General features: G+C 34.7%; 1 protein-coding gene across 1 annotated transcript in view; it reads right to left on the minus strand.

The window, feature by feature from the left end:
* Positions 1–2414: 2414 nt before the first annotated feature.
* Positions 2415–19297, minus strand: part of WDR17 (WD repeat domain 17) — a gene marked incomplete at its 5' end in the record, with an annotated part of 38389 nt that continues 21506 nt past the window's right edge. Inside the window, 13 exons of the mRNA XM_083862539.1 lie at positions 2415–3191; positions 4788–4971; positions 5135–5230; positions 6306–6407; positions 7258–7360; positions 7443–7584; positions 8288–8399; positions 12250–12389; positions 13477–13576; positions 14995–15086; positions 16298–16430; positions 16746–16810; positions 17086–17241. Coding sequence (XP_083718665.1) covers positions 3072–3191; positions 4788–4971; positions 5135–5230; positions 6306–6407; positions 7258–7360; positions 7443–7584; positions 8288–8399; positions 12250–12389; positions 13477–13576; positions 14995–15086; positions 16298–16430; positions 16746–16810; positions 17086–17241 — 1545 coding nt within the window. The 3' untranslated portion in view covers positions 2415–3071. The remainder of the gene's footprint in view (positions 3192–4787; positions 4972–5134; positions 5231–6305; positions 6408–7257; positions 7361–7442; positions 7585–8287; positions 8400–12249; positions 12390–13476; positions 13577–14994; positions 15087–16297; positions 16431–16745; positions 16811–17085; positions 17242–19297) is intronic.

Raw genomic sequence — 19297 nt, forward strand, 5'->3', positions numbered from 1 at the left:
AAATATGAGGAACTACTTATGAGACCATCATATCCTGAGTCTGTAGTGGGGTGAGCGTAGTGGGTTTTGCTTTTATCCAGAAAGTAGGAATTTGTGTTTTTAGGTACAACACCATTACTGTGTATTACTCTGACAAACAGCCAACTTTGAACTGCCCAGCCAACCACAGCACTGGTGAACTTCCCCATGCAGAATGAGCTCATTTAGAAGCTCATCTTCAGGTGTACACATTGCTTTTCAAGTTTGATTCAAACAAAGTGGCAGAAAAAGCTCTCATGTTGTATACACCTGTATCGGTTTGGAGCAAACATGGCTATTCTGCAAAACAAACACCTGTTCAGAACAAAACTAGATAATGTTTAGAAGTTTTGCTGAGAGTCACACCAGAATGCAAGCAATCTCATTGACAATAGGTGTGTTCACGCTCTTGTGGCAATATTTGCAATATCTATTCCCACCGCTGTCCCTGATCTCTGCCACCATCCAAAGTGCAAACAAGAACATCTTTGTAGTTTACAGGTATTTGGAACTATTTTTTTTTTGTAATTATACAGAATGTCAGTACTGTTGGACAGATTATTTCCATAGAAAAATGGATTTGGCTTTGCTGGGTTATGTTGAACATAACTGAGATTTAATAGTAATTGGAAAGCACTAGCTGTGTACTTCATATGTTTTTTTCATTTAAATGGAAATATGACTTTTATAGAGGAGTCAAACAGTCTCTTGAAGACAAAGTATTCTTTAATGTTAAGGGGGAGATATCTGTATTTGATTTGCTGTACTAGACAATGAAGCTACATATTAGCAAACAGTCTGAAATTATTTTGGAAATGATGAACCAGTTGACAGTTGCAACCACAGCTGTAACAGCAGACACAATTACAACCTTTTCTGCATATTCTCTTCACTCACCACTTTACAAACAACTTTAAGGAAAATGCAGCCTCATGTTATTCACAATGACTGTTACCTGATGGATCCCCAATATAAAAAGCGCCCTTTGACTTAATTTTTGTATTTTAGTAAGGAAAGAATTCTTAACCCTCACTCTGTAATTTAGAGGCACTAGATTTGCCCAAGATTCCATGTTAAGGCACAATTCATCTGCAACACATTGATGCAGTTATACTATATATTTAATATATTTTAATAGTGAAATATTAGTAAAAATCCTTATGATACAACAAAAGATTTTAAGTATAGTAGAATGGCAGTTGAGTCAATGCTCCAGATCCCAATTATCAGTCATGGGGCTGCATGTCCAATTCTCACCTTTGCTCTCCACCTCTGTATCAAGAGCTTTCACATACCAGGTTGTATGATTTATGTGCTAAAAGACAGACAGTCTTTCATTTGACAGAAGCAAGTTCAGATACTGACTGATGGAAAATTCTTTCAAAAACGATGAATTTTGACTTCTGCAACCAAATTCTTCTTCTGCAAGCTCCATGGAGTAAACAAAGGAAAAACACTTTCAAAGAATACTTGCAGGAAGTAAAAGATTTGGTTCCAGCACCCAAGTACATACAAAAATGGGGGTTTTAGGGTACAAAACAGCTGTGTTCCCTCCGCCCAATATATTCTTAAGCCAGAAACCCTATAATAACACTCTAGAACATTGCCAGAGTGAATTTTTACCATTTTAAAGAGGGAGGGAAAAAACAACCTAGGGATTTTCTTTTATTTCTAATCTCCATCCCACCTTCCAGCATGGTGGCATTGTTATTTCTACAGTTAAATAAGGGCAAGGCTTATCTCTATATTCAGGACAGTTTGATAGGATCTGCTATATAGAGACCTGATACTATTTCCAGGTTTATAACAGTTACTATAGAAATAGTTCTGCCAATTTTCATTTGCAACCTCTTTACATTTCATGTAACTATCAGGAATTGAAATAATTGTTTAAAATTTCTTTTAAAGCAGCAGCAAAAAATGTAAGAACAGATAAAGTAGATTTCTGCTTATGCGCCATCAATTAAGCTAATAAAGACTACTGTTAACCAAGGCATCTTTTCTACAGGTGAGCAATTCTAAGAATTATTAATAAGAATAATGAGTATAATATTTGCCTTATAATTAATTTCCATACTATACACAGCTTTAAAGTTTAAATATTTTAAGCATTCTATCGCCATAACTGGTTTTCCATTTGAGCACAGGTTTAGTAAATAAAAATATATATGCATGAGTATTTACTTCTCATCTGTCATACTATATGCATGTTTGTAACTAATACAAAATGTGAAAACAAGCATTTTAAAAGTATATAGCATAGTTAAATAACTTCAATAAATATGCTATTTGTTCCTTACAAAGCCTTTGTTTAAAAAAAAAAAGTTTATAAAGAGTTTTAGCCTCCAGTGAAAGTGTAATTGGGAGTGTTGCCAAATATGATCCTATTAGAAAATAGAATTTTGTAATCTAGGTAATATAAATAAATAGATAATAAATAGGTAATCTAAACAAAACATAAGTGACCTTTTATTTGTACTGCTATTTAAGCACAATAACAAGTGGATGAAAAAACCCATCTATTCTTTAAATTTTACTTTTACTATAGAACCATGTGTGTCAAAATTAGTTCAAATTGAAAAGGGGGACAGTGTGAAACAGCCAAAATATTCCAGTCATTCTAAAAACAGGTTGCAGTTGCTGTCAATAAAGTCATTCTATTATTATATGTTTGAAAGAGTGTTTATTAGTTTCACAGTTTGTTATCAATATTTTCCTAATGTGTAGATAGTTGCTTTCTTTACAAAGCATCTATTCACACAGAGTTGACAAAACTAATTGTGTGACGACAATATTCTTACTAAAAAAAATGACATGGCTATATATGAAATTAGGACTTTTTCTTTGGAATATCAAATAACTTTTTTCTTTGGATTCTCAACAAACATTTGTATAGAAATCCTTTTGTTCTTGTTTTACAATTTTCAAAGTTCAAGTAATTGACCTTGAGGAGGAATCAACTACCACCTTTCTGTCCACTGACAATCAAGGTTAAATAAGCATTAACTCCCAGACTGTTATTTTAAGTACTATAAAGTAGAGGAAACACCTCGTCAAAATGGGTTAAGTCGTATTCCTGTTCCTAATGGTGAAAAAGGATTCACTTTGGCCCACATCAAAGCATCATTCAGTGAAATAGCAGATTTTCCATCTTCAAGGAAGAACACAGGACCCTGTATAACAAAAATGTTTGGGAAGGGAAAGAAAAAGAAATCACAGCTGTATTTTGTAGAGGCCACAACAGAAAACACCTATTATCTGAGAAGAGCATAAAAACCTTGTTTAGATCTATCCACTATGTTCATACAGAATTTTTTTCTCACTCACTTAAAACTCTGATAACAGCTACACATTATGAATTGAGGGCACTTATGTTTCCAAATCTGTCAATCCAACCTTTCATAATATTTAAATTTTTAGTTTTAGGTGGTTTATTCTTATTTTATATATGCTTGTCAATTATTCCAGAGTTAAATTTAGCTTGAATTAGAAACTGAGATGACAAACATTTTTCTTCAGAATACTGTCCATATTCCATCATGTCTGTCATTATTTCTGCTGATTTGTGCTTTTTCCTATCCACAAAAACCCCCAATATAATGCCTCCATAACGTGTTTGAAACCAGAGTCTACATGCAGTCTATAGGATAATTTGAAATAGTCACTATGAAAAGGACAAAGTGCTCATTCCTGTGATGGAAAAAGAACTATTTGCTAATTAACTTGACAAAATCTGCTCTCAAAGCTGCAGTTCAGTTTCAGTGCTTTCTTAAAGAATTATGCTCTCCAAACTTGCTATGTAAAACTTGTAAACCCATACAAGTAGGCTGCTCTACTTTAATGTTAGCTGATTTTGATTGTGGACTGTTCTGCATGCCTAAAGCCATGACTCCTAATGCATGCTAATCCAGCAACAAGGATCCTGTAGATGACAAGCTAGTGACACTGTATATGCTATTCTTGTTGAATGCATTATAACAGTGGCAGTTTTACATGGCTGTTAGCAAATGTTGAGAGTACAGCCATAGACAGAGACCACTGATCTAATCTGCAACTGTTGAGGGCAAGATTTTTTAGATCAGTGGTGAGCAGCTGAGAATTTAGTTTACCTCAAAAATCCCACTAGCATTTTGTAAACTCCAGTTCTTATCACAAAACTATCCATCCCTCTTACTCCCTAAACCACCCTGTTATTCTTTGGGCTGACATCTTACAATGGACAGGGGAAACAGACTCAACCTAGGAAAGTGAATTTGCACTGAGGCATTGTCTGGAGTCAGGAGTAGTGTTTTCAGGATCTTTCAATTTTCTCTTTCTTAAAGTAACAAAATATACTAAAGAGGTATTATAAGGACTGAAGTGGATTAGTCATAAAACTCAATGGGAGTGATGAATAAATATATTTGACTATTTAGAATTTTAATATCTGGATTTAATTAGTCATTAATTCCAAGTTTTATAGTATGCATTTCCATAGTGATAAAAACCAAAAACAGAAAAATGTTAATATGCAGTTGAAGACAAATAATTTTCTGTCTCTTATTCAAGCTGTGGTGAGGGAGTAGCCAATAAGATACATTCTTTATATAGCCTTTCTTATATAGCAGATGTCACTGCCTGTCACCTTCAGTTCTGCTCCTGTGATTGTTATCAATCAAAGTGTAAACCTTTACCACCCAAACGGTGGGAGGGACCTTTGATCTATGGCAACCTCACAAGTAGTCAATGCTGTCAACAAGAAAGAACACTTCAGCTCTCTGAAACCGTACCTGGATCCTTAACCCAGTCAAACAAGAGGTATGAACATCTGAATGACTAGGAAGATTTGATCCAGTGACACAGTCTGGCCCAACCATTCCTTTCAGAGGCTCCTCCTGAATTCGCGATTCGAGTACTGAATACAGCGCTCTCTGCGATTCAGAGGGCGGGGTGCATGGCAGCTCATCCACAGGCCTAGGAACATAAAAGAAATTGGGTTTTCAACTCTGCTTTCTAATTTATGTTAGAAATTAGGATCTGCAAAGCAGTGACATTCAGACTTTATGAAGGGAATAAATTTTCAACTAAACAGTTACTACTAGTCTCATTCATGGTAATTTTATATTTTTCCACCTACTTGTTTGATTGTGTGCAAGCTCTCCATGCATCTAATTCCTCAGAAAGCTGTTCAATTTTCAAAGGTACGGATACTTCCCGTCTTTTTAAAAGCTGACTGAAAAGGAATACAAGTAGTTCAAATCCAAACTAAACCTAATAATGAATATTTTCTTAGAAGCAAAACATGATAGACCGTAATAAAGTAAAACTTTTTCTGATTGGATATGGGATAACTATGGAAATAAATTAATCCTTCAAAATATACACTATATTAAACTTTAGTAACACACATACTAGATATAAAAGTATAGCTTTTCATTTAAATTTTATTTTAGTTATCCCTATTTACACCTTATTGAATTTGCTGTATTTTTTTTTAATTTGAGTCCACTCTAATTTCAAGGCTATATGTGTTTTTATTTCTTAATACTGTCAACTTTACTAAAATTAAGGATCCATTTTGCCTACATATACCACATATGGTAAAAATGAAGTTAGAGAAATATGGTTCAACACATACTTTGGGACAGCCTTGTTTCATTTACAGAAAACAGTTTCAAAGCCCTTGCAGTGGATGCATTTTTTATTTATCAAAATATAATATAGGGGGGAGTACCTGACCTAATTCAGCCATCTTTCATTTGTGTCGGGATACATTAAAATTGTCCTGCTTAAGCATGTAAATTGTCCAACTTAAGCAGGTAAGCGTCCAGTTTAAGACTGGCTGGAAATTAAAAATCTGTGACTCCTGAAGATACTGGGCAATCCAAGAAGAAAACTTTGAGCTGTATTGTTCTGTAGTTCTTTATATCCCAGGATAATTGAAAGATTTACAGCCAAAAGTATCACAAACTGAGACTGCTTGTTACTAGTCTGATAATATCCATATCAGAAAGGCCCTTCTGTAAAAGCTTGTATTTCATCTTGCTATTTTTTTTAGGTTCAGAAAAGAAAAAACAAACAAAACAAACAAACAAAACAAACAAAAAACCAACCAAACAAACAAAACCAGCAAAAAACAAATGCTCCTTTTCCCTTTTCCCAATCATCTCACCAAATTTCAGACATGAGGATAGCTAAGAAGACAGAAGTTTTAATTTTTTTTGGGATGTGAAGAAGTGGGGTTAATGTATGGAATATGTCAAAATAAGGACTGAGATCACTCAGAGTTAATGAAAACACAGTATTACCTTGTATACTCATACAGTGCAGGTACAATACTATTGTACTGTCTTCTGATAGCAAGTAAAGCACCAACATAACCACACAAAATCAGCAATTCATTCCGAAATCTATAAATGAACATGGATCAATCATGAAAAACAACAAGCATTTGGAAAAACATTAAACAAACTCATATCCATGTTAAAATTTGAAAACCTAATTTATCCATCCACCTTTTGTGGAGAATATGTAATTGCAGATTAAGCTTACTTTCTGTGTCATGGACTTGCTAAAACAGACTCCATCTGCTTCATATTGCTCTCCATTATTAAATTTTAAATGGCACGTACAACAGAATTTTTAAGCACAATCATGTAGAGATACAAAAACAACATCACTCAGACTTTTTAATGTGATAGAACTCTAAATGTAAATAAAACTGCCCCAAATACTAGTGTTGATTTTAGTTTCAGCAAATTTCCCCAGCTTTTTTCTCCTTTTCATTCTTCACATGTATACTTCTGTAGGCACCTAGGCCTAGTTTCAAGCATCCGTCATAAAGGCGAATCAGAGCTGTCCAGCCATTTTAGAGCTAATTCTGACAGTGGCAGCCCAACCTTTAACATTTTGATATAAAAGCCCACATGATTTGTGATACCACTTCAGGAAACTGAAACCAGAGCTGATCAAAGTGAAGCTCTTCATGTAAGACCAATATTGATTCATACGTTATAAATACTCCACAAAGAAAGAAGCAGTAAAATTTCTTTTTATTTTCTTGCTAAACCTTCAAAATTTGGGAGACTCCACATTCTATTATCCAGACCGGAAACAAACATGCTTGCTGAAATATTTTTTGTGTCCCTCTTCTGGTGAACAAAAAACAAAAGATACTAACAGTGTGCACCTATATATACACAATCTGAAAGATTTCTCTAAGGAAAGTTCCACTTTTCTACATCAGGAAAATATACTCACTCACTACACTTAGGCAACATTAACTGTTCAGTCCGTATGTAACTTAGAAGATCAAGATACGGAAACACTGAATCTAAAGTCCAATCTGAGCCACAAAGTTGTTCTGTTGAAAAATAAAAATATCTCATGAGGCAAATTATACAAATGACTTCTGCTTTAAAATTGTTATTCATCCAAGTACATACCTTTCACATACTGAATGCCAACAGGGAGAGCCTTTTCAGGTTCTGTGCTTAACAGATAATACTTTATTGTTTCAAATACATCCCCATCTGCCTGAATGGTCTCTGCCAGTTGCATACACTCTTCCACATCAGGAAGATTACACTGGAAAACAAACATTTTGCCAGAAAATTACGGAAATGTTCAAACACTTCTCTAAGATGCAGAGAAATACTGATGTTTGCACATAACAACAAGAAAAGATTCCCTCTGAAGGAGTCATTGAAAGACATACCTGCATATAAAGGGCATTAAGAAAGTCATCCAGACCAGACCAACACTGGAAAAGGTTCTGTAACCTTAAGTTAAGCAGTACCAGTTTTCATTGCTAATGTTTTTGTGACGTTTTTACTACTGTTTAATAAATGTGTGGTCTGAGTTGCAACCTAAGGGAGTGCAACCAAAGCAGACCCTTCTACTGCTGAAGAGGAAAGGGGGAATTTATGGACATTATAGGCATAAGATGTAAAACAATTCAGGCTATAGAAAGCTGGTCTGCCAAAACATTAGGCTGCACATCTAGTAGGTTATAAATCATACTGGCAGGTAATTCTGAAGATCATAAGTGACTTCAGAAGGTAACGTGTCAGGGAAAAAGTCCACAAAGGATAGAAATAAAGAACTAAATTTATTGTAGAATACTGAAAAAAAAGTTAACAAAGACTAATAGAGAGGAAAAGCATATGCTACATATAAGACTGTGGAGACAAATTCATCCTGTGGTTTTATACAGCCTTATGTTTTTGAAATTAGTAAATAAATCAATACAAAACTTTATTTGATTCAGGTAAATTATTTTACATTGTACCTTTTCATGCAGGTCATTTATTTCTGCTATGCATCCAGGATAAAAAGCACACAGTTTTACTAACTGCAGTTTATTATCAGGAATCATCATAAGAAGATCAACTGCTAAATCCCTGCACAAACAAAAGATGACATGTAGTTACTCTTAATGGTTTGTAATAGAAGGAAACTATTTTCTCTTTTATATTCCTTTTATAAAGAAGAGATTACTGAAAAAAAATACTATTTCCAGAAAAGTGCAGAAGCAACCTCAGTCTCTAATATTATTTTTGTTCAATAAATGAGGCTTAATTATTCATCTTATTGGAAAAGTCATTTATTAATTTTCTGTTGCTTTAGTTGGTTGAATTAAACAGCTCTGCAATTCTTAAGCATCAGAACCATCTCAAAGTGAAATGCAAGAATATGTGAGCAGGGATGGGAATAGAGAGTAGGAACCCTCAAATTTGAGAGAAGAAAAGATGGTAATGTGGTTCTGCGTTATGAAACCATCCTCAAAACTCCAGGCTTCTAAAGCTTCATGACATAGGACATCTCTTGGTCCTCCAGAATAGCTTGGTGACCATGTGACATTGAAATAGAGAGATTATATTGGAAAAGAATGTGATACCTATTTTCATCTTTCTCAAAGAAAAACTGTTTTAGCAAACTGACATTTCTTACCTTTTCCTAAACTTGTTTACCATTTGTTACCCTATCCTTAACACAACAAACAGCTGAAGGGAACATGTAACGTTAGAAAATTATTTGGAGATTGTTCTATTTAAGTTTTAATAACTGGTTATTCTGTGACTCTTCTATTCATGCTGACATCATTTCTCCTGTGAACCTCATGACTGACTTGCCCCTGCGTAAGGCAAAAAATCCTACTGATCTCCTCTAGATTTTCAGAATGTGGTCCTTAACTTAAAAATATTCAAGTGAGCTATTATCCAATATTTGCAACTGCTTTCTATCTCACTAAGAGATAGATAACTAGGACACTTAGAGAAATTTGAAAAGTTTGTGACTTTATTAAGGGAAAAAATAAGCTCAAACTTTCTCCAAAAAAGCAAAATACCTGTATCCAAGTGAAGGGAAGCTGAAAGGAAGACATTAAAAACAAAATTTTGCATTATTTTACAGATATAATATCTGATAGAAAATAGTTAAACTACAGCAGCAAATCTAAGGGTCAGGGTAACTGACTTCAACAACAACAACAAAAAATAGCTTTCTATTTTATGCCTTTTGATAATCTAAAGAAACTCATGTCAAAAGTTCTTTAGAGAATTTGTGGTATTATCACTGTGCAATAGCCACTTTTCCAAGTTACAGAAGCATTCTTTCAGAAGCTAGGATATTTCTAGGATAATTCTTAAGCTATTTTCAAGATCACTTACTCATATATACTAACCTTCATAAGCAATTTAAACATTTTTAAGTGATTAGAAATTATCTTGTCAAAAAATGAAATCAAATATTCTTTTGAAAAAAAGTAATTCAAAGAAGCCCTCATATAATAGCCTACAAACTGTGTTACCTAGAGTGATTTTTGAGAATCAAACTGAAAACATTGTAGAGTATAAAGATCAGAATGAGGTGGCTGAGTTTGCATATGTAGAATTCAGTATGTCAGGTAAAATATGACTAACTTTTTGAATAGTAGAAGGTTGCTTTTGACAGTATTTAGGTGTTAAATACAAATAAAAATGTCTCTTTAAATACACACATTTTCTCAAGGCTCTAGATTTGGGAAAGTGCATTAATGTTTTGTTTAAAATTATTTTTTGGCTTGATTTTATATTTTGGAGAATTTCTAAAAACAACCGACCAAAACCCAAGAAACATTCCACCAGTAACTGATTTCTCTATTAGCCTATCAAGGCCCTTTTGGTATTCCTTGTGGTGTCTAGAATTAAGTGCTTTGCTACAGTGAAATGTTGCCAGCTGATGGATATCCCTAAGCATGACAACCAGTATGAACTCCAGCTTCCCTATACATGATCTTACAAATACAGTTAACCATGGGGATTATGCTGTGTGAAAATCTCTTTATTACAAAACAAAAAAATTCATGAATCTCTTAGCTTTTCCTACAAAATATAAAAAATACGCTGTAATGGCTAAAAATAAGAATCCAGGATTGCAGGACGTTCAGTACAGTGTGTGAAACCAATTGATAAATCCAGATGTATACTTGGGCAATACGCAGTATACCATTTTAAAATTTTATCATTTATACCCATTTTATACCCATGTACACTTCAGCGTACACATGTTGTAAGTTTACAGAAGCTTTACAGACATAAACATAAATGTCATACTAGTATAAGCACTAATTACAGCCCTAAGATCAGAACAAGCTTTTTTTATGGATCTGGAAGAAATAGACACTGTTTTTCTTAACTCCACATCCAGTGCATCCTATTGGAGGCTACATAAAATCACCCTTCGCAATGAAGGAGTGGAGAACAGACACTCAAAGGAGTTTCAGACACTTTAGAAGCTGCAGATGGACTTGCCAGAACAGCTCTATTAAGACTGGTGCAATGCAGACATGTTAAACCACTGCAAAATGAAAGCAGCAAGTCACCATTTTCTTATTTTATCCTTTTCTACCATGCTTCATTGTCTGATGAAAGCTAAATGTTCTGTAGAGAGGAGTTCCACTGTGTTTCTCTCAGGCTACCTCTAGATACATAAGCAAATACTAACTGTAGAAGAAAAACTGATCCTTAACTGTTTAAGTACACATTTTCTATGAAATGTTGATTACAAACCAGTTATACAGCTGCCAAATACACATTAGGAAGGTTTTCTGTTTTTAATTGTTAGATAAAAACCAAGAAGTTGTATTCTTCAAAGTAAAACCATTTGTCCTGGGTTGTAGTGTAGGATGTACACAAAGTATTTATTCTATCACCATCTTCATGAACTGTTAAACCAAGTGGGGCAGTGCTCTAGCGTTGGGCTCTTCTGCTAATGGCCCATCAGCGCCTTGCCCATGACTCACAGGTAACTCCCTCCAGGAGTTATCTCTGTTTAATGGGCCATCAAGGACCCACTTCACACTCATCATCCCATTGGGAGATGCTCCACCCAGGGGGAGGAGCCAAGCATTCTCACCTGGATAGAATCTGGGATTTGGGACAGGACAAGCAGCCCTGACCCACTGGATTCCCAGAGGAGCAGAGCTCCCAGACCTTTCTACAGGATCACTGCTTCAGGAAGAGCCCCTCACCTGGACTGCTTCCACCATCCTGCTCAGGTTGTATTCTGACTCTGTCAGTGGTCCTTTGTGTTATTGCATTGATTTTATTTTATTTTTACCTTTTTACCTTTCTTCTTATTAAATTGTATCTCTGACTTGGAGCCTCTCACTCATTTTGCTTTCAAACCACAACACCACTACAATGAGGAAAAGAAAATTTACCACAGAAGGCTTCCCCTATATGCAAGAGAGAAGTTACTTCTGCAGAATTAAATAGTAATCCTGTTTTATTCTTAAATCTTTGCAGGAATCTTGTATTCCTAACACCAACAGAACATAATTCCTCAGACTCAGTTTTATATTTCTCAATTGAGTACTTAAAAATCATCTCATATATCCTACTTGAGCTGTTCCTTTTGACTTTTTAACTCAATTCCAGCCTTACTTTTTTTGAAGCTGTTCTTTTTACTCAGTACAAACTAGGACTTCATAAGCTACTTATTGCCCAAGTAGCTAGGGTTTTTTTCAGTGGGTTTCATACTCTGACGACGATTCCTCTCTCATTTACAATGCATACAGAATGTATTTTGAGATTAAACCAGAACATTAGTATGCCCTGTATTTCATAGGTCTAATATCTTGTTATCTAAGCAGCAATTTTTTTTCTCCCTCCCATGGTGGTTTGATCTCTACAGAAGTTTCACCATGACACACCTTGATTGTTTTGTCAGGGAGAACATAAAAAAAATTCTGGATTAAGAAATTCTTACCATGTTATTACTGCCATACATTTTCTTGCTAGTAATTCTAGAGCATAATGTGTTGCTTGTGCTGCATTTTCTCCCAAGACAGTACCCACACTGATTGCCAACTCCAGTTCATTTCCACGAATCAGGTTTGCCATCGCAAGCTTGCTCAATGAAAAAATTATATCATTAAGGGACATGAGCAGTTTTGGCCATTCATCATGTTGAGCATATGACATTCACTTATGAGACATTTTACAGAAGGACAATATATGCAATAATTAAACTCAGTTATATACATTTTGGATCTCTTGAATGAGTAAATAATTGTGCATATGTGTTAATGTGTTTTCAAACAACCAGATTTCCTTTAGCAGAACCTTCCTTTATTCAGCTGAAGAGGTCACATAAATATGATAGCTAAAATGCATCTAATATTAAGGACACAAGCATTCAGAGTGTATATTTCCCCCCCTCTTTAAATGAAAGGAGACTCAAAAACCCAAGTAAACAGAGTGGATTGTTCTGTTCTTCCTCTGAGCAATCATAGTTACCAATAGGCATAGCAGAATGTCAGACCTTATGAGACTACACAACAACTTTAAGTATGCCTATTTAGACATATAAGCATTAACTGATTCTCAGTTTCTCTCAGTAGCTCATTGAGATGAAATTATATTCATTTGGGAGGATAGAGGAATGAAATCATGTTAAGTCAGCAACAACAAAAACCAGATAAAATGAGGAAAAGGAACAATTTGTAAAACTACAAGCAAATAAAAATGTAATAAAATGTTTCCTACATGTCAGTTCAATTTTTGTATTGAAGGGTGGGGGGTTTTTTTCCTATTTACTTCTCCATTTAGACTGTAAATTCTTCAAGGGGGATGATTGCATCTTCTTTAGCACAATAACTTCCAGTTCTGAATCGGTATTTTGAGTCACCATCAACAGTAACACTTAGATGTATATATCTAAGGTACTTAAGTATCTCATCCTGTCTAAAGTAACAAGATATTGTAAATAAAATTCAGCAGCAACATGCTACCTTCTGTGCATGAGAGAAACCTTGAATTTAATAGAATCAAGGGAGTTTTGCAACTACTTAAATACTATAACTAACTCTGCATAAATATAAAAAAATCAGATGCCAAATATCATTTTAGAATGTGATACATAAATTTTAAAACATGTGTGGAGATGTAAAAAGGAAGTCAATGTTCACTTTTTCATCATTAAAAAAAAAATTACCTCTATATTTTCAACAGCCAGATGACAACATGCTGCAAGCACTGCACAGCCATCCTGGAAATACCAATCAGCTAGTTCTTTACTGACCTTCTGCAGCAGACTGCAAGAACAAAAAATGAATTTTGCAAGGGCACTTTAAGGTTGGAGTTCCTTGGGTCTTAATTTATGTAAAATTCCCCACATTTGCTCCTGTGCCCTAAATTTGCTATATTTGGCTCACAGATAATGACACTACTAGCTTGAAAAATGCAATGTGTTTGTGCTTCATCCACTACTTATCTTGGTGCATACTGAGATGGGTCAGTTTCCCAAAGTTTACACCAGTAGGAAACATCTCTTCAGACTGACATAAGAAAAATCAAATATTTGAATATTCAGTCTGTACCTGTAAACTCCAACCAGTATTTCTCTAATTGCTCAAAAAATGCTTATGTAAATGAAGTAACTACATAGCCACCAAACTGTTTTCGTTACTACACCTATAACTTGACAGTGTAATTCAGGTTTTTGAGTGCTGTTCTAGATAAGGAGAGGTGCATATTTGGGGAGAAGAATCATAAAATGGCTTGTGTTGGAAGGGACCTTAAAGTTCATTCTGTTCTGAGACTCCTGCAGAGATGCCTTCCCATGTTGCCCTAAATTTACTTGCTTTTGAGTCTTTGAATCTTTGCAGTAAGGTTCTCACACAGCTTCATGAAAACAATGTATATTTTTAGAATTTATCTACTTGTGTTTATATAGTTGTTTCCTGGGAGGAGAAATGTGATTGATGGTGATATTCACCAATGAGGTCAGAGGGGTGGCAACCTGTATGGCCAATCTCTTGCCCCTTACCAAAATGTATAAAAGATGGAGTCAGAAAATAAAGTCATAGTCTTTCCTTGCTTGATCTGCTGCTGCCTGCTTCGTCCTTTGTGTGTCGTGAATAGCGACATTCCCCTGCACTGGGTTACTCAGAGCCCCACCCAACCTGACCTTGAACACTTCCAGGGTTGGAGCATCCTCAACTTCTCTGGGCAACCTGTTCCAGTGCCTCACCAATCTCACAGTAAAGAATTTTTTCCTAATATCTTATCTAAACCTACTCACTCAGTTTGATTTTTATTTTACATTATCAGAACCTTCACTGATGACAAAAGAGCAAAGATTCAGGAGGAGATAACATGTAATAACAGGGGATCGCAGATATTTCTTAATGCTAAATCTTACTCACCAAAAGTTCTCAGTTAATATGCTATATATTAGTGCACAGGAATGCATCTTAAATAGCAAGCAAGTGAAAAGGACATTTATAATTATAATACATACATAGGAAAAATCCATTTTGTGCTAGGAGGCACAATAGGGAAATTAGTGTAGCATCAGGTAGTTAGTAACTCCACTAAGTACTAGAAGATGCAATATTTTGTTGAACTCTACATTGCTGATGCCAAATTAAACCACTATGCTTTATCTCCCTTAATTACTTTACACTCTACAGTAAGATGAGGCTTATAGTTATAAACTAGAACAACTTACTCATTATAATCATCTGTATTGTTTCCACCAGAATCTGAAGTTCCACTTGTTGTGGAGAGTGTTAACATCTGTATATTTCCTTCACAAGCTGCCTGGAAGTGAATAAAAAATAGATTAATTAATGCAGAATTCAAACTGAAGATGAAATGAAATTTTTCAATAACAATAATCTAAGATCTATAAAAAACTTTCTAAAGCCGAGTTATAACAAAGAAAATGTTTGAATGTTTAAACTAATGAACTTATTCACAGCTAAATCTTAGCCTAGTTATCTAGCCATAAAAGAACTCTACCAAAGCAAGAGACTTCTTCCTTTCCTCTGCATTTGTGCAGGATTTTTCAGCATTTGGATATAATGGATGGTGAAGGCTACACCCTTGATTTTTACACTCAAGGAGCATGCAGCTTTGAGGAAACTATGAATTCCATAAATACTTCTCAGTAGATACACCAACAAATCTGGAAAGATTTGGCATATAGTGGCTTAAGGTGCACTTTTCTTTATATCTGGGAATAATTTATTTCTAATATTAAATACAAAGAGATCAATGTGGGTTAAAATGAAATCAGTTGACAAGGTGGTTGGGCAAGGGTTGGACTCAGTGATCTCAGAGGTCTTTTCCAACCTAATTGATTCTGTGATTTTTTGAAATTCTTTCACACGCTTTAAGATGTAGCTGAGATAACACCATTAAACCTCAGGGCTCAGTTAACAGGGAAGGTAAATCCTGGCATTTTGTTGCTCATTATTTTCTTATTAAACCTTTAAAACATAGACTATTTATGAATTGTAACATCTCTGCAATACCTCTCTTACATGAAAAATTAAGATCTTTCTGAAGCTTTAACTTGCTTTAAAGATCAAACATTATATAGCTTGTTAAATCTCAGCATGTGTCAAAGTTACATTCTGTACATTATACAGCTATTTAACTAAAACATATAGATGATTTCTCAGCAGAAATTCAAGAGAAATCAAATCCTACATAAATTTGATTAAGAGCAATACTGGCTGTTGAAAATCAGGTTCCACGTCAATTGAAATTGAACACATCGGTTTTTATCATGGCCATTTGGTTGCAGTTTAGAAGAATCAGGCTTTAAATCTGTCAACATGAGGTACCTCATTATGATTTCTGTATAAAAACTGGTCAATACCACATGGAAGTAAAGACAAGGGCACCATTATTCAGCTGTTTTGCTGAAGTGAAAAGAGATAGCCTTTTTAAGTATGCATGCTATATTCTGAGTTACAAGCTAAGAGCTAAATATATCTCCCACACTGGTATATATGTAATAGTACCTGTGCAACAAGCAGAGCCTCTTTAAGCTGACCTCTTGAAGTAAAGAAAGAAACCAGTTTCTTCACATCTCCAATAGCTATACAGTATGGGATGACATCATCATTTTCTTCCTGAATTAACTGATCAGCTCTCCTAATTAAACAAATTAATAAATAAACAAGAAGTTTAATAAATTAACAAGAAGTATCTACATATATGAACAATCACTAAGCCTATCTATATGGTGCAGGTGTTAGATGAAGTCAAATAAAGTTCATCTGCCTTTCCAGACTTACAAACTGTGAATACTGCACTAAAGAGTTTATAAAGTTGCAATTTATGTTCAACACTTTGATTCTTGTACACAAAGTTGTTAAAATCCTCCACAGTTCCATCCCAAAGCTTATTGAACAAAAGTAACATCACTAGAATGCTGTAACAAAAGACAAGATATTTTAATTAACTTACCTTTGCATTAATTTCCTCCAATATTTCATTGATACACCAGGTGCAACTGAGAGAGCTTTGTCCCACTACAAGAAAGCAGCAGTGCATTTAACTTGATCATTTCTGTTTGAGAAACAGCCATACTTTAAACTACTGTAACTTTTCCTCCATTTAAAATAAACTTGTCGAGTTAAATAGGAAATGAGTTATGCTTTAGATTACATATGGTAAAAATAAATGGAACAAGTTTACTCTTTTGGGGACTTATAACCCATTCATTGCCTCCCCATCTTTGCCAGGGTAGCTGGTTTTCAGAAACCTTCATATTTTTTTATTCTTCAATAGTGTTCTGATATCTTACCTCTCCAAGTTCTACCATTAGCTCACAATATCGCTGAATTTGTCCTAATCGTAAATGTATTTCTGCAGCTTCTTTGAGTCTTTCCTCTTTGCTTGGTGCACCAATACCACCACCAAACTTAGACATCTTTATTGTTGTCAGTTCTTGTGCCTTGGACTGAGAGGAACAAAAAAAAAAAAAAAATTAAGAAGTATTCTGTGATGAAAACAAGTTTTCTTAAGAATGGACTACTGCCAAATATTACAGCAGAATATAAATGTTATAATTTAAGAAAAAATTCTTTAGAGAAAAGGCTGATTGAAAGAGATATCAATGAGATTACAATGAATTATATTTATGTTGTTAAAGTATATGATTTTTGTTGCTCATATACATTTTCTTTGGTTATCTTCCTGTAATAACTTAATTTTTAAAATTCTCATATATAATAGTAACTCACCCACCTATCCGTCATAAAAATCTTGATGTTTTGAAACTTAAAAAAAAAAAGTACTTGTGAACATAAACTATACAGAGCTGAAAACTGTACATATTACCATTATAATGATGCCCACATAAAAAAAGAACAAAGACAGTAGGCTTAACTGGCAGACAACAGGCTCTGTGGTCTGATTTGTCATCGCTCATTAACCTTATGGCCAAGAAATAATTTATATTCCCAACTACTGCAATCTTTATATTAGTTGGGAAGATAAGACTAATTTTTTTCATCTGGCAGAGTCTGAGAAAAAAGCTGCAAAAGAATTATATGTACGGGAAAAAAAAGCAAATGGAGATTCCTATTTCAAGTATACTCAGTTGAAATCTATAATCAATGCACAATGATGGCATCTGGCTATTCATGACTTTGAAGTACCATATATGGAGATGGAGAATGAATTTTGAACATTCTCACCAAAGTAAACTGCCATGAAGACCAGTGGCAACTTCCCACAAACCTGTTTTCTTTTTTTAAAAAACATACTACATTATTTTTTTTCCTCAGCACCTCTGTATTTTTTACTATTTTCATGTTAAAGTTTGGAGTTGCTCTACATCCTTACTTCATCCTGAAATGTGTAGGTGCTGCAGTGCTATTATTTAGTTTCCTGAGGAAAAGAGAGTATTAGCAGTCCTTGACAAGCAGTCGGCATTATCCAGCCCCATGCTTTCTCTTAAAGCTCTCAAACAAGATGTTGAATCAGCAAGAAGGGGAAAAAATGCTTTTAATTAATGTGAACACTTAATCCAGGTCCACAGAATGACCAGCAATTACTGCAGTTACTCTAGGTCACCGGAGTTATAAATGCATAAAATCATGTTGCAGGGATAAACAGACTGCTGGCAGCGCATAAGCCAAGATTTAATGTCTTCTCAGGCTAACTAGCTGAGAAAACTGTTTTTCTGGACACATGGACACACAATCAGAGCTTCATAGGATTAGCAGAACAGCTGCTATTATTACAGTTAACAACACTAATAAACTTTAATCACTTGAGAGTCGTAAGGAACATAGGACACTCTTAAAGAGCCTGTGATTTTACAGAAGAGACAGCACCTAACAGCAAACAACAGGTGATACCTCACAAGTATTAGCCCTGGGGCTGGCAAGTGCATTCCCTGATCCCTACTAGAAGATCATCTTTCCGCTATTTACAATCCAGTCATTAGAGTATGGGATTCTTTAGTACTCCTAAGAACTTCCTGACAGAACGATGAATCTGCATATTCTACACAAACTTGCATATTCATAAATGCAGCTACTAATAAATTTATGGCCTAGTACTTGAATTTTCTGTTCTCATCCAAGTCACCTTTAAGCTGTGTATCTGTATTAATGACAGGTTCTTGCCATTTCTTCTTCCACAGAGCTACAGAACATATTTCTGCTGACTCTCCCTCATTTTCAGACATGAATTTCCCTGTGTGTACATCTGAAAAAAGCTACACACTTCATGTTTCTACAAACAAACAATTTGACTTTACTGAACATAAAAGTACCGTGTATATAACAGGCAAGACAAACTCGCTTCATAGCTGAAACTGTAGTGATGATTGCTTTGCAATTTCTTTTAATTGTTTTGAAAAATACTTTTCTAGTTAATATCCATTACCTAGCATTTTAACACTGAGTATGCACAAAGTCACACAGACTCAGCTAGATACTATTCTATCAGACTAGTATTGCAGTGAAGAACTGGTATTGCACAAATATGTTCGGACAATGAAGTGA

This window comes from Zosterops lateralis (assembly GCF_965231275.1).
Source record: "Zosterops lateralis genome assembly, chromosome: 5".
Classification (NCBI taxonomy): domain Eukaryota; kingdom Metazoa; phylum Chordata; class Aves; order Passeriformes; family Zosteropidae; genus Zosterops; species Zosterops lateralis.